Source organism: Ursus maritimus, unplaced genomic scaffold, assembly GCF_017311325.1.
Source record: "Ursus maritimus isolate PB19 unplaced genomic scaffold, ASM1731132v1 scaffold_2, whole genome shotgun sequence".
NCBI classification, from domain to species: Eukaryota; Metazoa; Chordata; class Mammalia; order Carnivora; family Ursidae; genus Ursus; species Ursus maritimus.
The window spans coordinates 35,229,362-35,254,615 of NW_024424452.1; the positions used below are offsets into that span (position 1 = coordinate 35,229,362).

The 25,254-nt window shown below is 53.4% G+C and overlaps 1 protein-coding gene across 1 annotated transcript in view; it reads right to left on the reverse strand.

The window, feature by feature from the left end:
- Window positions 1–1,315: 1,315 nt before the first annotated feature.
- Window positions 1,316–25,254, reverse strand: part of CUNH16orf96 (chromosome unknown C16orf96 homolog) — a 33,853-nt gene continuing 9,914 nt past the window's right edge. Inside the window, exons 5-17 of the mRNA XM_040634445.1 lie at window positions 24,811–25,134; window positions 23,857–24,597; window positions 21,645–21,730; window positions 21,222–21,332; window positions 17,070–17,144; window positions 16,066–16,230; window positions 12,055–12,173; window positions 11,290–11,352; window positions 8,753–8,845; window positions 7,692–7,872; window positions 7,461–7,563; window positions 2,299–2,379; window positions 1,316–1,592 (exon numbers count right to left, since the gene is read on the reverse strand). Of these exons, the coding sequence (XP_040490379.1) occupies window positions 1,375–1,592; window positions 2,299–2,379; window positions 7,461–7,563; window positions 7,692–7,872; window positions 8,753–8,845; window positions 11,290–11,352; window positions 12,055–12,173; window positions 16,066–16,230; window positions 17,070–17,144; window positions 21,222–21,332; window positions 21,645–21,730; window positions 23,857–24,597; window positions 24,811–25,134 (2,360 nt within the window). The 3' untranslated portion in view covers window positions 1,316–1,374. The remainder of the gene's footprint in view (window positions 1,593–2,298; window positions 2,380–7,460; window positions 7,564–7,691; window positions 7,873–8,752; window positions 8,846–11,289; window positions 11,353–12,054; window positions 12,174–16,065; window positions 16,231–17,069; window positions 17,145–21,221; window positions 21,333–21,644; window positions 21,731–23,856; window positions 24,598–24,810; window positions 25,135–25,254) is intronic.

Consider the following 25,254-nt stretch of genomic DNA (forward strand, 5'->3'; position numbering starts at 1 on the left):
GAGACACTGACCCCTGGGTGGGGGCCTGAGTAGGAACCAACAGGTCCACTCACCCACATGGAGCAGACAAGGCCACCCTCCAAAGAGGGCACCAGGCCAGTCACCCTCATCCACAGTCAAAAAAGTGAAAGATTTTATTCTGGGGAGAAGTTGCCAAAAATACTCATCTGTGATACAGGTGTGGGTACGGGGTCCAGGACTGCACCAGCCAGCTCCCCCTAAGGCATCTTGAACAGGTAAGTCGCCTGGGTCAGGAAAGGCTTGGCCTCATTTAAACACAGTCCTTGAAGAAAGAAAAGAGAAGTCAGGGTCTGGGAGTGGTCACGGATGAGGAGCTGGGGAAGGGTACACAGTGTTCCCAGACTCTGATGGCCGCCAGCCCGGGGATCCTCCCCCATACCAACTCCCTGGCTCCCCCCATGGTGGACCCCCTTACCCACCTGGCAGTCCTGGGGGCCTCTAGTGGATGTTGGGGGTAGGGTCATGGCCCAAAACCACAGAGGGAACTTTTTTTAGACTTTGTGTAATGTGGTAGACATGTCAGAAGTACAAAAAGCATAGAGAACACAACTAGGCAGAGTCGGGGAGTGGAAAGGAAGAGGGAGAGAAGCTGATGGAGAAGGAGGGAGGAACAAGCCGCCTAAAGGGAAGAAATCAAGCCAGGCGTGCACGGTGGCAGTTGCCCACTAAATGGCCAGATCAGGACATTACGACCTCCTGGTCTGCTCTTTGTTCCAAGTGCACAGGCAGTTAGCACAGGAACCAGAAGGATGTCACACAGGCGTGCGGGATTCCAGCCCTCAGTGGGAGAGAGCAGTCCTGGAATATTCCAGGGCTGTTGCTCCAAGTTCCTCATGGATTGGCCAAAAAAGTAAATATAAACAATCAGGTTTTAAAAATATCCAATTCATAACCATAATTACTAGTGGGAATAATCAACATGAAATAAAAGGATGCACACAGTAAAATTTGGTTCCCGTGAGAAAATTGGTCTTGTTAGAAATAATGGCCCCCAAAGAAAACGTCCGTGGGCAGCAGTTGTAATTGGAACTGATTCTGATAGAGTTATTTCAGCAAAATAAAAAGGAAACTGTTTTTAAAAGCACATTAGCTGTTGTATTGAAAATTGGTCAAGGAATTGGCTTAGTGGAAAACTCAATCTAGAAAGCTGTGTACTCCACGGAGTGTAGGATAAGGAGGATTGTGTTGTGTGTATTTATATGCAGAGTTAAAATAGCCACTGGGTCAAAATGAGTCCCTTATGGAGGCCCCTCCCCCAGGTCCAGGGCCCCTGCACCCTCCTCAGGCCAGGCTCAGGGCCCAGTCTCTGTGGGCAGGGGAGAAGAGGGGCAGTAGGGGTGCAGGACGCAGGGCTCACGGATTGGTGGGCTCCTCGGAGGGCTGCATGCTGGCTCGGGACTCGAGGCGCAGAGGCCTTGGGTGCCGGGCGGGCCCTGGGGCCTGCTGGGGGTCCCGCGGGGATGGCGTCAGTGGCGGGAGCAGTGGCAGGGGCGGCAGCGATGGAGGCCGAGCTGGCATCGTAGGTGGGGGGCCTGAGGCACCGGAGCGCACGCTGGTGTGGGGGCGCAGGGCTGGGAGGGGCAGGAAAGTCGGTGATATGTCCCAGGAACATGCCCGGGGGAGGCTGGCCGGATGGGGTCATACCCACTAAGGAGCCGAGCCTTCCAGCCTGGAAGTGGTTTCCCACAGCTCGCCCAGTCCCAGGCACCCTAAACTTCCCCGGGGGGTGACCCCAGATAAATGACACCAGAAACGGAGGCTGATCTGGACATGGACCTGGAGTCCAGGATCAGGGGTGCTGTGCCCCAGCTCCACACTGTCAACCAGGAGAGCAGGGCTGAGGACTGCATGGGCTAACAAGGGAGAAAGTGCTTCGGACACCGTCAGGCACCCGCAGATGCCTGGTGCATGGCGAGAGGAATCCGAGGAGTCCCCCCCAGCCCGGCTCATGGGGCCCCAGGCAGAGAGGCCCAGGAGAATGAATGCGCTCCTTGTACCACCCCTGCAGCTAGCTAGACACCTGCGGACAGATATCGGGCCTCAACCCCTGGGATGGCACCCCTGAAGGGTAAACTAGGAGCCCAGGTTGGCTGGAGGCCATGGCCAGGGAGCGGAGTGCTGGGTGGGGGACACTCAAGGGGCCGTCTTGGGCCCTGGCATAGAGCAGGTGAGAGACGCATGAGGTGGGGCAGGAGAGCCCCAGGCTGGGACTGGGGGGCACCAGAGACCCTGCCAGAATCCCAGCTGGGCCAGGGAGTTAGGGGGGCAGGTACTCACGGGGGTAGATGGAACCATAAAAGGTACTCGGGCGCTCACGATCATACAGGTTTCGAGTTGGGGGGTGTGGCATCTTCACAGCTTCACGGAAAAGAGAGGGGAAGAGACAGGACCGGTGAGGGCTCTTGCAGAGTTCCGTCCCCTCCCAGAGGCCCTGCCCAGTCCTGCCAAGGCCCTTTTCTGTGCCCCAGACCAGCCCGGCCTGCTCCACACACCTGCTGTTCAGGCCCTGCGGGAGCCTCCTCTTCCTTCCTTCCCGAGTCTACAGTTTCTCAGGGCAGAGATATTCCCACTGGGGCCAGGCCGCTATCGTGCCCCCGCCCCCACCTTCCCGTCCCTCATCCTGTGTGTGAATTTTTTTTTTTTTGAAGTAAAATTCACATACCACAAAATTAGCATTTATTTATTTTTAAGATTTTATTTCATTTCAATGCATTTCATTTTATTTTATTTTATTTTATTTTATTTGGCAGAGAGACGGAGCACAAGCAGGGGGAGCGGCAGAGAGAAAGGGAGAAGCAGACCCCCTGCTGAGCAAGGAGCCTGCTGCTCCCTCCCAGGACCCCGGGATCATGACCTGAGCTGAAGGCAGACGCTTAATGGGCTTAAAAATTTTTTTTAAGTAATCTCTATGCCCAACATGGAGCTCGCACAACCCCGACATCGAGTCATGCTCCACCAACTGAGCCAGCCGGGCACCCCACAAAATCAACCATTTAAGCGAACAATTAATTCAGTGACATGAAGTTCATTCACAGTGACGTGCCACCACCACCTCTACCTAATTCCAGAACATTTCATGCCCCCCAGGAAAACCCTGTGCCCACGAAGCACTCACTCCCCGTCCTCCTCCTCCCCCAGCCCCTGGCGGCCAGGACTCTGCTTTCTGGGGCGCCTGGGTGGCTCAGCCTTCGGCTCAGGGCGTGATCCTGGAGTCCTGGGATCAAGCCCCGCATCAGGCTCCCTGCTCGGCAGGAAGCCTGCTTCTCCCTCTCCCACTCCCCCTGCTTGTGTTCCCTCTCTCACTGTCTCTCTCTGTCAAATAAATAAATAAAATCTTAAAAAAAAAAAAAAAAAAGGAACCTGCTTTCTGTCTCTGCAGTGTGCCTGTTCCAGACCGTTCACAGACCGGGCACTGCACAGTATTTGGCCTCTCGGGTCTGGCTCCGTCCTTCACTTTTGAACCCAAGGCATCCCCTTCTCCGTGTCCAGCCAAGAATCTCCATGACTGGCCACCCAGACCAAAGGCTGCATGAGAAGAGCTGGGACCGTGGCAGGGGGGTGGTGGCATGAGAGTGAAGATGCCCGTGAGGGCCCAGACCTGCCCCTCAGGATGAGTTATAGGGGCACCAAGCTCCTTCCATGAAGGACACGGGATTGTTCCTTGTGCCCAGAGACTGTGTCCTTCCCTCAGTGTCCTGACAATTCCTGCTTCGAATGTCCTTTCTTACAAGAGTCCTTTAGCTCACTCCCATGTTTCACCTTATGCACCGAATTATTTATGTATATCTTATGGTCCCTCATGGGGTAAAAACTCTAAGAGGGCAGTAACTTTGTTTTGTCCATGCCGGGTCTCCTCTGTGGTACCTAAAACACACGTGGCACCAATAAGGGCTTGGGAATGACAAGCCGAGTGACCAGGGCTGTGTGCATCTCCCTTTTAAGGAAGAACTCACTGTTCAACTGCAGGAGCAAAGGGAGCCCATGGCCTCCACCTTTTGGCACCTCAGGGGCTGTTAGCAGCTCTGGCCAAGGAGGGGAGCACAGGGCCTGGCCAAGGGCTGGGGAGTGTTTGTTCAGAAGCTCCCCAAGGGGCTGGCCTGGACCCAGTCAGGTCTGCTTACTATCTGAGGGTCTCTGCTTGCTCCTCCCTTTCCTCCCCCTCTCTGTTAACCACCCCCACCCCAAACCTCTTGCGTTCCTAACTCTGTCTCGAGGTCTGCATCAACTGTTCCTTGAGCCTGAACTAAGAACTAACACCAGTGTGCTTCATGCGTTCTGCGTAGGAACTAATGCCCAGCTGAGGGGTACTCCCTGGTCCCCCGCTCTAATCACCAGTTGGCACCTGGCTCCTTCCACAGGTCTGAAGCAGGACCAGCCAACCAGCTGACCATGAGACTGTCTCACTGCTTCCCTGCCAGGTGAGGGATGTGGGCCCAGGGCACAGGTGCAAAATCAAGACACAGTGAGGCTTGGAAACCCAGCTCTGACCCAACATTCTCCTTGAGGTCCCACCGATGCCTCGGGCTCTATAGGTCAGAACACAAACTCGACTCCTGACCTGGACAGCTGGTCCTCCCAGGCCCTCCTCTGCGGCTTTCCCACCTCTGCAGAAGCCAGAAGCTGAGAAGCTGGGAGGCTCTCAACAGGGAGGGACCCTAAGCTCTGGCAGATGAGAAAGGTTCCCCAGGGCCTCGAGGCAGGCACACAGCATGGGCAGAGGCCCAGAAGTGGACAGGCTCACTGACACAGTGAACAGTTCTGAGATGCTGGAGGGAGGGGCAGACAGGGGACAAGCCCGTCCCCTCTCCCTCGACTGGCCAAGGAGCCTGGACTCTGAGGGCCATGCCCCGGAGATGTCCCCGCCCTAACTCCTAAAACCTAGGATCCTGAATGACCCAGATGGCCGAACGTAATCGCAAGGCTCTGAAGAGGGAGGCCGGAGGGTCAGACTCAGAGAAGGGGAGGTGAGGACGGAAGTGAGGTCAGAGCGAGGACACATCTTGACCTGGAGGAAGGGGCCACAAGACAAAGAATGCAGGAGGCCCCTGGCAGGTGGAAACAGAGTCTTCCCTAGAGTCTGAGAAGAAACCGGCCCTGCCGACAGCTTGATTTTAGCTCTGTAAGACTCATTTCAGATTTCTGACCTCCAGAACTAAGATAAAATAAACTTGGGTCGAGCCCCTTGGTTTTCGGGAATTAGTCACAGCAGCCACAGGAAACTCTTACGGACAGGTTCTGAGCTGGGGAGGGTGCCGGTCAAGGTGTGTGTTTTAGGCAGTTCACGCAAAGCAGGTGAGATGGGCTGAGGCTGGCGCCCGCCCCTGCCACCTTCTCCTCCGTCCTACACAAGCCCTGCCAACTTAGCCTTCCTTCCAGGGCATTTCTCTGAAAGTCCAGCCTGCTGACCACCCGCCTCAGCCCGTCCATCCCCCACCTGCGGGGGCATAGCTCACAGGGGACCAGCTGTTCCCCTGGCCTGGCCTGAGCTCCTGACTCACTGCAAGCATCCGGAGGGCACAGGCTGCCCAGACGCCCCTCAGTGTCCCCTGTGCACCTGGCAAAGGGCTGAGTAAACGGCAGGGCATGCTGAACGGTGACCTGGACACATGCATTGGGGGCCAGGCTGGACCTGGAGGGGGGTATTAAACAGGCTCCTTTAGGTTTAGCTATTGACCCTGTTTTGGATCAGAATGTTCTTTCGAGTAAGTAAATGAGCGGTAAGAGCAACCTGGTCAAAAGATCTGGCCACAGGCGGATTTCTGATTGATTTCTAATACCGGTTAGACTTTGTTGCCCCCCAAGCGGGACAAAGCAGCTGAGGTGTTGTGATTCAGGCCGGCTTTGCTGCATGGGTCTTGAGAATGAATGAGCTGTGGGGAGAGAAGCCCCATCCCTCTGGGTGACAGCCCAGGGGAGGTGGGTGGACGGGAGCCCTGTCTGCTGTGTGAGCGGGGAGAAGGGCCCCTCCACCAAGGATGCACTTCCAGCCAGCAGCCCTTGGCTGCGTTTGTGCAATGCCTCACCGGAAAGGAGGCAGTGTGAGCCTGGAAAGAAGTCGGGGTTCGTTAAATATTAGCCACCATCGTTATTACCCTGCCTGCTGACCCCTGAAGCTTACCCTGAGCCTCCTCCTAATAGCAGCCACTCCTGGGGGCTGAGCCTAGCCCAGGACGAGCCATGAAAGCCACATGGGCCAGATCCGTGCCGGGGAATGCAGGGTTCGGATGGTGTCCTGCCCTCCTGGGTTGACTGGTGGTCCCCAAAAAGATACATCCCCCAGAACCTATGAATATAACCTTTTTTGGAGAAAGGGTCTTCGCAGATTTAATTAAGGATCTTGAGATGAGCTTATCCAGGGTTAAGATGGGCCCTAAACCCAAGGACCAGCATCCTTATAGGAGACAGAAGAAAAGACACAGGGGGAAGGCAGTGGGAAGACGGATGTGGAGACTGGAGGGACACGGCCACCAGCCAAGGAACACGTGGAGCGATCGCAAGCTGGAAGAGGCAGGAAGGAGCCTCCCCCAGAGTCCCGGGGGAGAGCACAGCTCTGGGACACCCTGATTTTGGGCAGTGTATGGCTCCCACCCAGGGCAAAACCAAGAATTCCTCTTCCCAGAAGGAGAAACCCCCGAAGGGTGTGCAGAGAAGGTACCCCTTCTGGTATTGCTGGCCCAATGCTGGCTGAGGACTGGGGTCCCCAGTAGGAGCCAGCTGGAGCAGGGACATTGATGCTACAGCAATCGGAATGACTGGTTCCATGTGTCCCCCACGAACCCAATGCTCACCTACCTGGGACAATAAGACACAGGTCTCCAGGGTGTGTCCACATCTCTTCATTATTCCTAACCCCTTCCCAATCTCCACCACATGTAGACTCACCTTCCGGAGTTCCAATTGTGCCTGGCTTCCAGCCACCACAGGATCTTTGCACCTGCTATGCCCTCCACCTGGACTGCTCTCTTTCCACCTGGCCCCTTTATCCAGCTAACCCCTATTCCCTCATCAGAGGCCTCTCCTTGGACTGATGTCCTTCTCACAACGCTGCCGTCCCCAGCTCAGCATCCCTCTTTCGTGAGGCCATCTGGCACCCCTCCTTAGGCCAGCATCCTTTGTCTCCAGGGCCCTCCCCTCAGGTCAGCTATTCACTGCTTTTCCAAACAATGGATCCTCACCTTCACGTTATTTGCTTACAGTCTGCTTCTCCCACTCCTGTGGAAACCCTGGGGTGACAGCCTATCTTTCTTTGCTCCCCACTGCCTCCCCAGTGCCTGGTGCAGTGCCTGGCATACAGTAGAACCCCATTTATGCAAGTGGCTGTGTGAGGACCCCCAGTCCGGGATGGGGCCAGCTCAAAGCCCAGCCTGCACCTCCTCATGTTCCCCAGCAAGCCAGGACATCCAGGACAGGGGCTCCCAGGAAGTCCTGACACCTCTCACCTGCCAGCTCCTTCTCAACGCTGGTCCAAGGCCGTGCCCCTTCCTGGTTGGTCATTCGGCCCTTGTACAGGATCCCGTCCACTCCCAGAATGTCCACCTCAGCCTGTTAGATGGCCCGGGCCCCAGGTCAGGGAGTGTCCTCCCCTGCCTCTCTAGTACATACAGAGGCTCACCAGACAGAGCACGGCCTCCCCCCAGGTCGCCCATGCCCAGGGCATCTGCCACACTCACGGTGTCATAGTCCAACACCTCGGGGTCCCCGTAGGGGTACAGTGTTGACAAGTCATAGGAGTTGAACTTGAAGTTGGCATCATTGCCGGGGCCGTCGCCCCAGTCCTTCTGGGACCCCAGCAAATCCAGACTCCTGTCCTGGTCTCCGAGGTCCCGGAGCTGCTGTAGCCGCCAGTGTTCCCTGGGGTAGGCAGGTAGGACAGCAGCTACTGGGAGAACCCTCTGCCCCAGAGCGGCACCAGGATGGACTCAAGGGCCCGCCCAGTGGCAAGGCAAGACTGGAATTTCTTCCAGCTTAAGTTTGGGGGCACTCTGCGCTGGCAGGTGGATACGGACAGGCACAGTCGGGGCAGAGGGGAAAAACCAAGCTCCAACCTATGCTCCCCCACACCAAGCCACCCCTGGGGGCCCTGGTCTGTCCCACCAACAAAAGGCTTTTAACCTTTGATCTCCAGGAGTCAGGCATAGGAAAGTAAGGGTGTCGGGCCCTGGCCCCCATGGCCCTCCCCTTCATGTGGCTGTGATTTTTGGTAGGTCAGGAGGTTGACGGTGGGGCTGGGACCCAGGGAGCACGCCAGGTGCGGCAGGATCTGCAGGTCTAGCCACCAGCTCTGCCACTTACTAGTTGTGACCTTGGGCAGGTGGCTGAAGTTCTCTGAACCTCAGTTTCTTCAACTACGAAATGCAGTGAAGACAGAATACACCTCAAAGGGAAGGCTTAAGGATTCGCCGAGGTCGGCTAGGGCAAAGCGCTCAGCGCAATGAGTGGAGGCCAGGGCCCTCGCTTCCTTCCTCCAGCTGGAGGCAGCCCGGTCCATTCTAGCTCACAGGAGCGGTAAGATTTAAATGAGAATTCTTCCCCAACGGTCTCCGCCCATAATAGATGCCCAATAAATATGCCTATTCCTCTCTGCCATGGTCCTCTCCCGGGCCATCTCTGCCCAGCCACCTCCCCAAATGGCTCCCTTGCAGGTGGCTGGCATTGCCCTGGGACCGGAGCCGGGCGTCTCCGCAGGGCTGCAGGCTCGAGGGCCTCTGTGGGGCAGGCCCCGCCCACTCACCTCATCTGCTGCTGTTGCAGGTACTCGTAGGTGTTGGCGCTGGCCGGCCGCAGCCGCGAAAGCAGGTGGGCTTTGCGGATGGTGATGAGTTGCCTGTTGGAGGACAAGAGTTTGATGGGAGGTGCGAGTGGCCAGAAGACAGCCCCAGCCTCCCTCCTCCTCCAGGAAGTCCACCCTTAAACCCATCCCCCTCTCTGGAGACGTCCACGGGCCCGCTGCGCTTAGGGCTCAGAAGAGCCCCGATCATCTTTGGCGGTGGTAAGGAACAACTGTTCTGATTACGAAACTAAAAGCCAGAACAGGTGAATCCCAGAAACAGAACACAGAGCCGAGGTTGCCAGGGGCGGGGGGAGGGGATGGGGGGTGGCGGCAAACGGGGCTGGGGTTTCCTTCTGCAAAGTTGCTGGAATGCTCTGGCGCTAGAAGGAGTGGTGGTTGCACAAGGTGTCCGTGCACTAAATGCCCCTGACCTGCCTACTCACAAACGGCTGATCTGTGTTACCAGCTCTCTGAGCAGCGGGAGCCGTTGTACACGTTGATCTGAGAGGTGGTTACGAAGGTGTGTGCACGTGCACAAATTCATCAGTTTGCACCATAAACATTTACATACTTCACTGTATTATTTAAGCCACAATAGAATGTTAAAGTAATACATATTGTCAGCATTTTAGAAAGGACAGAAAAGCACAAATAAACACAAAAAGCTCTATAAGCACGTGACAAATATTTTGATATGTGTCCTTCCAGTAATTTTCCATGCTTATGTATTTTTTTTTTTTAACAAAAACAGGATCATGGGCAACCGCTTTGGGTCCCCTCTCTCCTTGGGAGCTTTGTACTATAACTTTCCTATCGCTCAATAAACCTTGCTAAAAACCAAATCAAAATAAAAATAGGATCATAACAAACTACTTGATTTTCTCACTTAAGTTACTATGAACATTTTTCCAGGCCACTAAATAATTCCTCCACGACTATGCCATCCAATATTGCAAACACTGGACACCGGTGGCTATTTAAATTTATGATTGAATTTAAATAGATGTAAATAAAATGTAAAATTCGGTTTTCAGCCGCATTAGCCCTATGTGGCCGGTGGCTACTGTGTTGGACAGTGTAGTTGTAACCATTTCCACATCTCAGAAGGTTCTCTCATACCTCCTCCTACAACACGACTTATATCAGCTGATGTGAATGTACATAACTCATTCACCATTTCACATTGTTTCCTTTTCTTCTTTTTAAAATATTATAAATAATGCTGCAGCCAGGAATCTGTGGCCTTACCTAAAAAAATCTGGATATGGGCTCAAAGCCCCTCCATGAGCATGGACTGGTGTAGGGTGGTGAGCTTCGTGGGTCACGGGGGCCAGGCTAGCATGGGCGCTGCAAGATTCGGACTCTGAAACCCGATGAGTGTGTTGCTTGGTGGTTCTTCAAAGAGTTAACCATTGAGGAACCACACGACCCAGCACTTCCACCACCTCTAGGTTTATACCCAAAATAACTGAAAGCAGGTGTTCGAGCCAATCTACGTGCACGCCTGTTCACAGGAGCACTAATCACAAGAGCCAAAAGATGAATCAACCCAAACGTCCGTCAGCACCTAAGTGGATAAACAAAATGTGGGAGGCTCATATAATGTGATATGATTCAGCCACAAAAATGGAATGAGGCATTGACAGCTGCCACAACGTGGATGACCCTTGAGAACACGACGCTCCATGACAGAAGCCAGAACCAGGTCCCAGGTTGTAGGACTTCATTCAGACTTCATCCAGAACAGGGAAATCCACAGAGAGAGAAAGTTGGTTAGTGGTTGTCAGGGGCCGAGGGGAGGAGGCCATGGGGGTGACTGCTAATGAGTCTGGGGCTGCCTTTTAGGGAGATGAAAATGCTCTGGAATGAGAGGTGACAGTTGCAGATCATTGTGAACGTGCACCAAACGACACTAAACTGTTCACTTTAAAATGCTGTGTGTGGGGCGCCTGGGTGGCACAGCGGTTAAGCATCTGCCTTCGGCTCAGGGCGTGATCCCGGCGTTATGGGATCGAGTCCCACATCAGGCTCCTCCAGTATGAGCCTGCTTCTTCCTCTCCCACTCCCCCTGCTTGTGTTCCCTCTCTCGCTGGCTGTCTCTATCTCTGTCGAATAAATAAATAAAATCTTTTAAAAAAATAAAAAAAATAAAATGGTGTGTGTATGTGAATTTCACCTAAATAAATGAAAAGTATTAGATTCTAAAAATACATGCAAGGAAGTCCCACAAAGTGCAGCTTTCCCCAGTTTCCTTCTATCCTTTTGCTTTTGGAGTCGATCTTGACTTGGGACACAGCGGGCTCCAGGCAGGGTTGGGGAAGGAGGGGATGCCAGTGCCCCTGCCCAGGAAGGGGAGCAAATGAAACGAAGTGGACAGAATGACGTAGGGACAGACGGAAGAACAGATAAATGATGGACCAAGAACCTGTGCAGGAAAGTAGGTGGGGGAATCCTAAAAGAGAGGGTGGGCGTGGGCGCCCCCTGGCGGCGGTACTCACGGGCCCGTCATCAGCTCCACCGGCCGGTCGCAGGAGATGCACTTCACCCGCTCGAACAGTTTCCTGGAAGAGAGCCAGTCAGCTGCTGCACCGCAGGGGAAGGTCGGTCTGTGCCTCAGCGTCAGGACTTCCCTCCACACCCTACTGCCCCACTGACCTGGCCCAGCTCAGCTCAAGCCCGCTCTGCTGCCCCCCTGCTGATCCCTACCCTGTGGCTGCCTGGGACACAGGTGGGGGATACAGTGGGTGTAGTTTATGTTCCAGCCCCAAACACAATGAAGGTCCTTAAAACCAGGGACCGTCTGGAAAGCTACCCTTCACAGGGGATATTTGGAGGGATGAGGGTCATCTGAGCATAGGAGACCCCTCTCCCCACCCCAACATTGAGTCCCTCTGCCTGGGACTCTCTCTGGATGGGGTGGGGGACATGGCAACAGGGCTCTAGTCCCAGATCCCCAGCCTCCTTGGGAGACCGTGCATGACCCCTACCCTCTGTGAGCCTTGATTTCATGCGTGGCAAGAGGGCTTTCGAGCGGATGTGTTCCTGAATCCCCTCGACAGCCAAGGCCAGAGCCCCTGGGTGCCCTCAGCCCCATCCCACCTTTACCCCCTCCCCCAGGCTGGGAAGCCCCACCCCTTCTCCCTGGGTCCACAGGTCTGGAGTCCTTCCTTCCAGAATCCGCTGGGATACTCCTCTTGTTTCCTCTCTGGAGAGAGGGTCTCCCCAGCCTCTGGGAGCTGCACCCCTACCCAGGAGGGGCTTACTTCCTAAAGCCGGCAGCACTATCAGGGTCAAATCGGAGGCCTTCAATCAGCAGCTTCCTGAGTACTTTCCAGATCTCATCCATTTCTTTCTTCAGACCATTCAAATCACTGTGGACCAGCTGCAAACAGCCAAAGGGAAGAGAAGAGCGTTGAGTCAACTAATTGACACCCCGCTTTGCTCCAGGAAAGGATCTGTAGCAAAGTTACACAGAACGTAACAAGATTAAACAGCGACAGTGAGGGGGTCAAGGAAAGGGAAAACGACAAAGCTTAGGTTAAGGATCATCTGCCTGATGCATGCTGTTGCCAGTTGCAAAGGGAGCTCCAAACCCCCGGGCGTAGGCACCCACTAATCCCATTCTCATCTATGGATTTGCCTGTTCTGGACATTTCATAAAAATGGAATCTATGGCCTTCGGTGTCTGGCTTCTCTCACTCAGCATCACATCTGTGAGGGTCATGCAGGTGGCAGCATGAATCAGACCTTCATTTCTTCTCATGGTTGAATAGTATTCCATTGGATGGAAAGACCACAAATTGTTTAACCGTTCGTCTGTTGATGGGACATTTGGATTGCTTCCACTTTTTAGGTATTATGAGTAATGCTGTTATGAACATTTGTGCACGAGTTTTTGCGTGGGCCTATTTTCATTTCTCTTGGGTACACACCCGGGACTGGAAGTGCTGGGATGTATGGTGACTCTAGGTCTATCTTTTTGAGAAACTGCCAGAATGTTTTTCACAGTGGGACTCATGAATTTTTATTTTATTTATTTATTTTTTAATTAATTAATTAATTTGACAGAGAGAGAGAGAGAGAGACAGCCAGTGAGAGAGGGAACACAAGCAGGGGGAGTGGGAGAGGAAGAAGCAGGCTCCCCGCAGAGGAGCCAAGACAGCTTTCTGAGACTGAGGGTCAAGTCAAAGCACTCAGAAGCCAGCTCGCAGGCTAAAGATGAGACCATGTAAGTGACAAAATAAATAGTAACTTACAAAAATAAAAATAAAAACAACAACAACCAGAAACTGCCATTTGCCACCATACATTGGAGGTGCCTGTAGCAGCAGTATCATTCCTGAACACTGGTAGTTAAGGGAAATAGCTCATCAGTGTTCTCGTCTTTCCTGCAAGAACCATATTTCAGGGTAATCGGCTCAAGCTGATGAGGGAGAGCTCTTCTTTATGGATTTCCAGCTGGTCGATGGGAGAAGCAGAGCTAAGATTGGAGAACTCGCCATTTTGCAACCGGTGAAACAGCCAGTTCAGGCAACAATCCTCAATTTATGAGGAAACTACTAGGAGAACGGCCAATGAGGCAAAAGACATTTCCAGGGTGCCAAAGGGTCACCCCCAAATCACTTGCTGCTTATAAGGGGGAAATACCTTTACACCGGTGACATCAGCCTAGCATCGCTGGGCTCTGATGAATCTTCGCTTCAGCACTGAGGGGACCAGCTGCCAGCGTGACCTATCTGCGGACCCAAGGTGACACGAAGTGCATAGTACCCCAAGAAGACTCTTTCCCCCAGCTCCTTATTTTGAAAACTTTTAAATCTACAGAAGAGTTGCGAGAATAGTCCAAAGGACACTCGTACATCCATTTAGTCAACTTTTAACATTTTACCACATTTTCTTTATCTATACACGTGTGTATCCGTTCATTTTCTGAATCATTTCAGATGAATTGCAGACATGATATATCACCCCTAGCTATAAAAAGTTAAACAGAGGATTACCCTATGACCCAGCAATTCCACTCCTGGCTATCTACCCAAAAGAACCAAAAACAGGTGTTCAAACGAAAACGTGTACGTGTATGTTCACAGCAGCATTATTCGTAACGGTCAAAGGTGGAAACAACCCAAGTGTCCATCAACAGATTAACGAACAAACAGAACGTCGTTTATCTCGTCGACAGAATGGTATCTGGCTATAAAAAAGAAAGGAGATCTGATCCATAAACGAACCTTGAAAACGTGATGCTAAGGGCCAGAAGCCAGTCACAAAAGATCACAGATGGTATGATTCCACTTACATGAAATGTCCAGAACAGGCAAACCCACAGAGGCAGAAAGTAGCCCAGTGGTTGCCAGGGACTGGTGGGGGAGGCCTGGGGGGGCCTGCATAAATGGGTATGGGCTTTTTTTGGGGGAGATAACCGTGTCTAACCACTAGACAGAGGCAGTCCTTGCACAACACTGTAAATGTACTAAATGCCACTGATTTAGTCACTTTAAAATGGTTTTTGGGGGGCGCCTGGGTAGCACAGTGGTTAAGCGTCTGCCTTCGGCTCAGGGCGTGATCCCGGCGTTATGGGATCGAGCCCCACATCAGGCTCCTCCGAAATGAGCCTGCTTCTCTCCCACTCCCCCTGCTTGTGTTCCCTCTCTCGCTGGCTGTCTCTATCTCTGTCCAATAAATAAATAAAATCTTTAAAAAAAAAATAAAATGGTTTTTGGTTAACCAGCTGGGTGTGGAACCTGCTTGAGATTCTCCCCCCGCTCCCACCCCATGCTCTCTGTCTAAAACAGAAAGACCATGATACATCACTCATAAATACTGCAGTACTCGTGAGGACATTTTCTTCTTCTTTTTTAAAACTTTATTTATTTTAGAGACAGAGAGAGAGAAAGTGCAAGCAGGATGAGGGGCAGAGAATCTTAAGCAGGCTGCACACCCAGCATGGAGCCCAACGCAGGGCTTGATCTCACGACCCTGAGATCAGGACCTGAGCCGAAACCAAGAGTCAGACACTCCACTGACTGAGCTACCCCGGCCACCCCCCACCCCCACCCCACACGAGGACGTTTTCTTACGTGACTGCCACGCCGTCATGACACTGAACAACGAACAGGTGTTTCTGACTTTGCGCTACTCCCCAGCCCATCTGTAGGGTTGGCGCAACTGAACCAGGACACAAGCCAGGTCTCCTCGTGAGCTGCATTTGGTTGTTTCGTCTCTGGAGACACTTGTAATTTAGAACAGTCTGTCTCCACTCTTCACTCACCCCATCATTGAATTATTGAAGAAAAGTAGGTCAGCCGTTCTGTAGATAAGCGGAAATCACTCGGGCCGCAGTTCTGCATTTGATTTGTGTGATTTTTATGACGAACGCGTCTCCGAGAGAAACACGTCCGTATCTGCTTTGCTTGTCATTACATATGCCAGGGACTGGCGTCGTAGGCGCCCACTGCGTAGTTGATGACTGCACAAATCCTCGTTTTGTGGATGAGAAAGCGGAGGCTCAGTGAGGTCATGCCACTTGGGGCCCATGGCTGCTCAGGGGGAGCTGGGGCTCGCACGCAGGGCTTCCAGGCTCTGAACCCAAGCTGCAGGCGCCGCACAGTGCTGTGATCATTGCTCTGACTGTTCCCTGTCTCTCCACTGGACGGCCCAAATCAAGGCAGGGACTGTGGTTCATTATCAACATTACTCCAGAGTCTGGCTTATCACAGGTGGTCAGTAAGTGACCAAAGAATAAATAAATGATCAGCAGTCCTCCCTCCTTCTTACCCTCTACCATGCTCCTTTGCTGGCCCAGGCAGGAGAGTTATGGTAGTCAGCCTCCAAGGTGCTCCTCGCCCATGCCTCTTGGTCCTCACACCCTCTCACAGGGAGTAGGGCTGGCCTGTGGAACTACAAGATGCTACAGAAACCATGCGGTATGGCCAACTCATAGAGGACAATGCAGCTTCTGTTGGGCTCTCCTGGGTCACTCGTTCTGGGGAAGTCAGCTGCTGTGTTGTGATGCCGCTCAAGGAGACTTGAGGAGAAGTTTGAGTGGCAAGGAAAGGAGGCGTCTTGCTGATGGCCATGGGAGGGTGCCATCTTGGAAATGGCACTTCAGAGGACTGGAGCCCCGGATATCATCTTGACTGCAGACTCATGGGAGACTGAGTCCCTCAGCTAAGCTGTTCCCTAATTCCTGACCCTCAGCAACTCTGAGCCTTTGTCCTTACAAGGTGTCACCTTTCGGGGTTACTTGGTGTTGGCTGCCATGGGGTACTTACCTTGGTGCTCAGGTCCTTGCTCAGCTGCTCCAGAGCCTTCTTCCAGTCATCCTCATGGGTCACGACCCTGAAGAGCATGCCCTGAATCATCTCGTTCAGCTCTGTTGCCACCGTCTCCAGGTCGGCCCGGCTTGCCTTGCCTGCCAGTGTGCTCCTATCGGCTTTCTAGAGACACAAGGGACTCAGGGAGCCAGGGCTGCTGGGATGGGAGCGGGAGGAAGCTGGGGGATCAGACCACTCTGGTCTGAGTTTTTTACTCTGGGACCCTGAACGCCCGGCCTTGGCTTAAATTCCGTGTTGGGGTCTAACTGACTCAAACCCAAATGTCAGGTCTAAGCCTTGGATGGAGAAGCTGGTGCATGCTTTTTAAGTTCACATAATAAATTGTCATTAATCCTGGGGCGCCTGGGTGGCACAGCGGTTAAGCGTCTGCCTTCGGCTCAGGGCGTGATCCCGGCATTATGGGATCGAGCCCCACATCAGGCTCCTCTGCTATGAGCCTGCTTCTTCCTCTCCCACTCCCCTTGCTTGTGTTCCCTCTCTCGCTGGCTGTCTCTATCTCTGTTAAATAAATAAATAAAATCTTAAAAAAAAAAATTGTCATTAATCCTGAGTCACTGAAAATAGGAGCTGATAGGACAACTTTGGGGAAGCTTCTGTATGAGAAAGATGGAAGGAAACTGTGGGAGGGTCTCTGCCTGGTTTTGTCTTGGATGGATGACTCCATTCCCCTGGGTGGGTGAGCTGGGCTCAGGATGCACAGGCAGAAGGGGAGAAGAAACTAGGTTCACTCATTTCTTTCTTTTTTTAAAGATTTTATTTCTTTCAGAGAGAGAGAGCATGCACAAGTGCAAGCATGAGCTCAAGCATGGTGGGGGGAGGGGCAGAGGGAGAAGCAGACAGTGGGGAGCCTGACGCGGGGCTCGACCCTAGGACCCTGGGATCATGACCTGAGCCAAAGGCAGACAATTAACCGACTGAGCCACCCCGGCACCCCCACTCACCTCTTTCAATTCCTGCTCCATTGCACTTTTGTCCACCTTGTACATTTCGAGGTTTTTAATTTGAGCATGGATGATCTAAAAAGAGAAGCAAAGGGCATGTTCCCAACCCTGGAAGCCTTGGGAATAACATCTTCCTGCCATGTCCACCCTTGCCTAGGAAGGGACAATGGGGCCAGGTGGCTAGCAGGTGGGGTGGGCATATCAGAAGGCATGGACACCAGGTGCCCAGATCAGAAGGGAAGGCACGTGAGCCTTGGGACAAGGGGTCGCCTAGGAGGTGCCATCATAGGGACTTGGCTGCACAGGGAGGCAGACTCGAGGAAGGAAAACGCAAACCAATGCTAACACTTTTGTTCCCTGGAAGTTTAAGGCAAGTTTAGCTCTTATCTGTAATGGGGTCCTGGTGAGAACTGAAGTCCATTTATCAACAAAGCACCTATATGCCACACCTGCTGTGCCCCAGTGTCAGGGGAAAACTCTTATATCCCATCTCCTCGCTCCATGAAGAACCAGCTCCATCCATTCACTTTTCCCGCTCTCCACTTACTGGACCCTCGCTGTGACAGCAGCAGCGGCTCACCTGCTTGGGAAGAGCCTCAGAGCCTCACAGCTCCTGAGCCATGTCCCCAGAGGGGGTGGGGTCACGTTTCCTCCAAAGCTGGAAACAGGCTTCTGATTCTCCCTTCATACTTGGCTTTCCTCTCACCCTTAGCAACAGAGTTCCCAAACTTTTAGCTGTCTCCTGGCAGCCCAGAATCATGAATTCATTTTACACCCTCCTTTATAGCTCAGTATGACCACTGGGGTATAAAGGGAAGTGGGTAGGAATTAGGTATGAAAAATAAGAACTATATAACGAAGTATGTCCTCTTCGCTGCTGGCTTGAATGCCGAGTTAATGACTGGAGCACCAGCAGCCATCCTGTACCTTGAGGTGAGCTTGGGAATGGAAGTCATACACCATGGAGTTCTATACCAGTTCTGGACCAACCATGTCTGAGTTTCTTGAATGTGAACAGGAAATACACTTATACCTGGTTTAAGTCAGTTACTGGGGTGGGGGAAGGTTATGTTATCTGAAACCGAACCTAATTCTAATAAATGCCAATTTCCATCACACACACTTTGCCTAAAGATGGGTCCCAAGGTCTAGAACGGGAAGTGGGGGTATGGAAGGAAGTCTCTGTTTTGGCCCCAAGTCAGGTTGCTTCCTCCAACCCCACATCAGCAGGGAGCCCTGAACTTTTGGAGTCATCAGGCCCAACATTAATTATTAGATTTCCACTTGGCTCTTTCTAGTTAAAATCTAGAAATAAAGAGAAGTAATTAGGCTGGGATCTTCCAACTTCTGCTAGGGTCACCTGTGTACTGGGTTGATTAACATCTTCCCCAAAATTCATGCCTTCCCAGAACCTGTGAACATGGCCTTATTTGGAAATAGGGTCTTTGCAGATGTATTAGTTAAGATGAGGTCATACTGGAATCCATTGACCGGTGTCCTTATAAGGAGGCGACGTGAAGACAGACATGCAGAGGGAAGAGGGAAGCAGAGATTGGAGGGATGTGACCATAAGCCAAGGAATGCCTGGAGCCACGAGAAACTGGAAGAGGCAAGAATCCTCCCATGGAAACTTTCGTCAGAGCAAGGCCCTGCCAACACTGATTTCAGGCACTTAGCCTCCAGAACTGTGAGGGAACAAGTACCTAGTGTTTTAAGGAACCCCGTTTGTGATAATTTCTTATGGTGGCCACAGGAAACAAACACACCCAGTCAGTGGCAGAATCGGGATTCAAACCCAGGCCTATCTAACCCACAGCCAGTGCTCTGAACCCCAACACGAGGCCACCTCCCAGCCGGGTGAGCGGGGCTGGCTTCTGTTTCCTGCTCTTTCATGGGGCACTAATCCCACGCCTCTCCCACAGTGTGGAGAGACAAGAAGTGGCATCTTCTGGCTCATTCTGGCAGAGTCAGCACTCAGTACCCACTGGCCACCTTATCCGTGTCCTCCTGCACCAAGCCCGAACTCTGATTATCACTGTTTGTTCCAGGAATGGTTTTGGAACGCAGCTTATCCACTTGCAAACGGCAAATCGTGTTTTCCATAAGGTCTAAGAAACTCCATAAGAACTCTAAGAAAGAGGGGTGCCTGGGTGGCACAGCAGTTAAGCGTCTGCCTTCAGCTCAGGGCATGATCCCGGCGTTATGGGATCGAGCCCCACATCAGGCTCCTCCACTGGGAGCCTGCTTCTTCCTCTCCCACTCCCCCTGCTTGTGTTCCCTCTCTCGCTGGCTGTCTCTATCTCTGTCGAATAAATAAATAAATAAAATCTTAAAAAAAAACACAAAACCTCTAAGAAAGAGCTGTGCCCTCACTTATTTTCTTGCTGGGTTCTCGGTGGGAAACTCTGAGAGAGAAGCACAAGGGGACGGAAACATTTCCATCTTGACTGGATGGTGGTGGCGTGTCTACACAAACAGGTGGATGTGGACCTAGCTCTTAGGCTTAAGACTTGGGCTGTTCACGGTGTATAAATTACACTCCAGTTAAAAATAAACAAATACACCACTTGCCCCTCCCCCCCAAGGAAGGGCCTGGATGGTGTCCATCTTGCTGACTGCGGCATTGCCAGCTGCTAGCCGTGTGCCTGGTGCAAAGTGGACGCTGGGAGCACGGGCTGAAGGACTCAGGGAATGAACAAGAGGATTTCTTGTGTCACCTGCTGTGCTCCTGATGTTTCTCGCAGACATCCAGGGAAAGCAGCAGCCGCTGCTGAGTTTCTTCACAGCTCAAGATGTGCGAGAGGACCATGGCAGACTGGTCTGCCCTCCCTCGTCTCTCCGGGACGGGCTGCACAGGGCTGCTGATTTCCTATGGCCTGTGTTCATTCAGGAAATACTTAACAAAGCATGTGTTGTATACGGAACCCTGCTCCAGGTCCTTCCAGGGTTAACTTTATAAGCAGCGGATCCCCATTGGCACATGGGCGGGAAGCACAAGGGCTGACTTGTTCCATTTGGCACTGTTCGGTCAGGCCTTGTCCTCTGCTGTTTCCCTCAACAAGCGACAGCTACTTGGAGGCAGACAGCGAGCAACTCTGTCCCCCGGCACAGGGCAGGGCAGAGCTCTGGGGACACATGACATGTGTCCGGGGTGCTGGCTCCAGTCTCCGTTGGGGAAAGCACCCGTAGGTCCGCAGGGCACGGCAGCCCAGCTCCTCTGCAGGGCGGTGACAGTGAGGGCCCGGAGCTGGCCGGAGACAAGGTAGTTCCCCATCTCGGCATTCACGAAGGTCTGAGCTGGTAAGCCTGCGGCCCCTCTGCTCACACACAGCCCCCTCGCTCAGGCTAGGAACTGGTTCTCCTTTCAGGAGTTCTTTCCGCACCAAGTCGCCCTGCATGTGTCCTAGCCTGATTCCTCTGTATGACAGTCTTGGGAAGGGGAGGTAGGCCTTCCCCTTGTGCCTCCTACATCCTAATGCATCCCACCAATAGCCCCCTGACTTGGAATCGGAAGCCCCCATGGAAACCATCTCCAGGGGTTCTGTGTGGGGTTTTGTGTCGTACTCTGAAGGTCAGGGACATCTGTTAGACGAGGCACACACTGCACTGGTCCATCAGGCCAGGGTCATCGGGCCAGCGGAGTCAGACACTCCAGGCCCACGGGAGAGTGTGTCGGGCCAAGTGAGCCCCAGCTAGGAGCTCTGTGTCTGTCTACACAATCGTGGTGTCAGCAAATCTGCCGTTCCGGAGAGACACCCCCTGTTGCCCCCCGCCCCAGTGCTGAGAACCCACAAATGAGCTGGGTTAGGGGAAACGTTAGGGACCTAATAGTTGATGCAAGAAATCCTCTTACTCATTCACTGATTCCTTCAGCACACTGTGAGCATTGGCTGTGCGCCAGGCACCCTTCTGGGGGCGGGTGACCCAGTGGTCTGTAACAGAGACATGGCTCAGGCCCTCTTGTTCGTGCATTTGGGGGTGGAGGTGGGGGTGGTGGGATTTGTTTCCACTGAAGTGTAATTCACACAGAGTAAAATGCCCCAGTACGGTGTCCCTGGTTTCCCTGCCTTTGGTGGAGCTAAGAAACCTTTGTGGGGGGTCCGAATGTCCAAGTGAGGAGTCCTACCTGCAGCGGCCCCCCAAACCCCAGACCTTTAAGTCATCCAGGCGAATCTGGAGCTTCTCCACTGCCCTGTCCAGCACGACGTGGTGATTCTTTATCTTCTCTATTTGGTGGCCCCAAATTCTCTGGAGTTCCTCTTCCTAGAAGGGGGAGACATGGACACAAAGGCCTCTGCTTCTAAGGTCACCATGGCCGGGGAGGGGCCTGAACAGTGTACCAGGCCAGCACGTCTCCAACCTGACACCTCAGTGGTCCCGTAAGACCCCCGCCACAGGAACGACACAAGCATGACCCACTGGGACCCCTGCGCCCGCAGGGTCAGCCTCCTTGGCCCCACTCACTCCCCCAGGCTGCCTTTCAGCTATGGGACAAATGCTGTCCTGGGTTGGGGGCTCTGCCATCAGCCCGCCTCAAGCGCCGTCCCGGAAGCCCTTTCTGCCTGGGGCACTCACCTTCATCCTGGATTTCTGGAGGCTCCCGATCTTTTCCTGCAGTATGTCCACTGTCGTCCCAAGCTTGGAAGAGGCCCCCATATTAGCTGAAAGCAAAGGAAGGGGTGGCTGTCGGGGGCAGGGATGGGGAAAGAGGTTTCTTCTAGAGCTCCACCTGCTTCTGAAAGGAGTCATCAGAGGTTGCGCCGTCCAAAGGAAGAGACTGTGAGCCTGGGGGCCTCTGCAGTCATCTGAAGTTCCCTAGTAGCCTCTTTTTTTTTTAAATTTATTTATTTGACAGAGACAGCCAGCGAGAGAGGGAACACAAGCAGGTGGAGTGGGAGAGGAAGAAGCAGGCTCCTACTGGAGAAGCCTGATGCAGGGCTTGATCCCAGAACACCAGGATCACGCCCTGAGCTGAAGGCAGACGCTTAACAACTGCGCCCCCCAGGCGCCCCCCCAGTAGCCACATTCTTTTAAAAATAATTTTAAAAAGGAGGGGCACCTGGGTTCCCTCTGTCAGTTAAGCATCTGGCTGTTGATTTGGGCTTAGGTCAGATCTCAGGGTCGTGAGATTAACCCCCGTGTCAGTGCCATGCTCAGTGAGGAGTCTGCTGGAGATTCTCTCTCTCCCTCTCCCTCTGCTCCTACCCCCACTTGTGCTCTCTCTCTCTAAAATAAATCTTTAAAAAAATTTTTTAAAGGAGCAGTTAAAATTAATTTTGATATTTTATTTAACCCAATATATGCAACATAGTGCCATTTCAATATGTGATAAAAAGTGAGATATTTTATGTTCTTGTTTTCATACGAAGATTTTCATATCTGATGTGCACGTCACACGGAAGAGCGTATGTGTGCTGGACCTTGCCTCATGTCACGTGCCCGACAGTCACGCGTGCCTCCTGGTTACCATATCAGACAGCACAGGCCTAGGGAGGCCTCTCTGGAATTTACTCCCCTCTCAGCAAAAGCCCTGAGCTGGGGCACCTCGCTGGTTCAGTTGGTAGAGCTTATGACTCTTGGTCTTGGGGTGGTAAGTTAGAGCCCTGTGTTGGGAATAGCGAGGACTCCAAAAAAAAAAAAAAAAAAAAAAGTCCTGAGAAAAACTACAAAGCACCTTATTTATGAGAGTATATGAAGTGCACTATCTCACCACAAGATAGAAAGGGGGATTTAACAAAGGGCGGGGGTTAAAAAACAAACAAACAGTACCCTATATCGAGTTCCAGACAAGAGGTTAAAACGTCACGTACAGGACACACCTAGAAGGCACGAGAATCCAAGCCAAGACGCACTCACAAACTATCCTGAGTCTTCTTAACAAAAATGACGGCTGGTCAGAAGTAGAATTTGGGCTATTACGGCTTTACCTTTTCAATTTCAATCTGTTACTGTCGTAGTCTCGGCTGCACACCAGTATTCGCGGATAGCAGCCTACTTTATCCAGCTGGCGGAAGTTCCACGTCTTTTTTTCAAGATTTGTAGAACAGCATTGCCAATTAGGGGTAACGCCATGTACAGATTGGACTTAACTCAACTACTGTGCTTGGCAGGGAGCAAAAAAAAAGGAAGATAATGATTCAAACAGGGTAGGGCAATGGGCCTCGTAGTGGGTCCCCTGGGCCGGCAGCACCAGAAATGAGTGAGAAATGCAGATTCTTGGGCTCTGCCCAGACCAACCAAGTCAGAAACTCCAGGGGTGGAGCACAAGATTGAAAACTACTAGACTAGGCTATCCTGCCCTCCAGTCCCCTCAGCGAGCGTTTTACCCATGGTGGGCTTAACATGGAAGCACACATCTACTGTTTCCGCTGCCACCCAGAAAGCTTCTGTGGTCTTTGAGGATACATAAGTTTTCCTGGCAGTAGCTCCTGACCCCACACAGACCACTTCATGTGGGGTCTGTTCACTGGGTATTCTGGCAGATCCAGACTTATCAGAATGTTGTGCAGTAGGACTGTGTTGTACGGGAAAGGGAGTTTTCCAGAGTCACTGTGACATGTGATTCTCCTTCTTTGGTGCCAACGTGAGCCCCTAACCACCCCTCTCCCCTATGAGAAGACCTCACGGCACATTCGCTGTGAAGGAATAGACTAGTGAGAGGTGAACGCTGAAGCCAAAGGAACGAACGGCTAACCGTTAACAGCTTTTGTTGGGGGAGCTAGACGAAGGAGACGAGGGACTCCTGGAGGGCCGCAGGGGGGTCAGGCCTGAACCGGGCCGGGCCTACCTAGGTAATTCAAGCGCTGTTGAAGGGTGGATGACAGCTGGGCAAACTCTTCCTTCAGGGAGTGGTGTCGAATGGGCATCTGGGCCATGTGTCCCATGGAGTACCTGACGGCCATCTTCTTGTCTTCGGGGGTCACAGCCTTTTGGGCGGCCAGCATGACCTGGGACAGGGTCTTTTCAGGAGGGAGGCTGGCAGCACCGTACAGAGGAGGGAGGTCCTCTTCCAACACGTTCAAGTCCTCCACCTCTGCGTCCTCGGTGAAAGCTGAGGCCCCGTGGGAGGAGCCCGCACCCATGATGTCTGCAAAGGCCCCTAAGGGCCCAGATGCAGCCATGGCCGTTGCTATGGTAGCCAGCTTGGTGGCAGGGGCGTCCCTGACAGCCTTGGCGACAACCTCGGCTCTTCGGGCTGCTGAGGTGGCGGCGGCTGCATAGGAGGCCGCGGCGGCGGCCGCGATAGCCGCTGTGGCCTTTAGGCGCTGAAGGACAGTCCGGGGAGCCTTAGCGGGTGCTTCTTTGGGGGCCACGGGTGCGTCTCTGGGGGCCGCAGTCCCGGGGGCACTGTCCTGAGGAACTGGCGTGTCCTGGTACTCATATTCTTCCTCAGTTTCTGAGACAGCTGGGAGCGGGTGCACCTCTGCTTGGCCAGACTGTGACTGCAGCAGGCGGGGCCACGCTGAGCCAAACTCCCTGGCCGGCAGTGGGGCTCCGAAGTCCTGGGACTGTGCAGGCTGCCAGAAGCCTGAGCCCCAGAAGGGCCAAGTGCTAGCCCTGGACAAGCCTCTGGGAGGAGGCCAGCGTTCTCGCGGCGTAGGCTGAAGCCCTGGGGCAGTCCCAAGCTCGGGGACAGGCCAAAGTCCAGGGCCAGCCCCAGGTCCGAGGGCAGGCCAAGGGCCAGGGCCAGGCCCAGGTATGAATGGAGGCCAAGGTGGTAGTGTGAACCCAGGGGGCAGACCGGGCCCCAGCACAGGCCCTGGAGGAGGCATGGCCTCGGGCTGTGGCCCTGGTGTGGGCGCAGACCCGGACTCAAGTCCCGGAGGCTGTCCTGGCCCCTGGGCCCCGGAGAGTAGAACATCTTGGGCAGATTCCTCCTCCTGTAGCTGCCCCGGGGTGTTGTAATGCCAAATAGTCTCCAGTAACCTGGGGCTCTGGATGGCCTCTGAGATCTGGACATGACCAACAGCTTCGAGGTGCTCGGCGGTCTGGGGACGATGAGTCTCCGGCAGCTGCTCCACCAACTGCCATAGCTCCGAGTCCTCAAACTGTGTTGGACCAGCAACTTCTGCAGAAGTTCCCTGCGGAAAAGGGGGGGAGGCTGGCCAGGGCTGCTCCAGGCCAGCTCTGCAGCCACCCTCCCTTCCCCGACCCCCCGCTGCTTCCCCTCCTCTTCCTCCTTCAC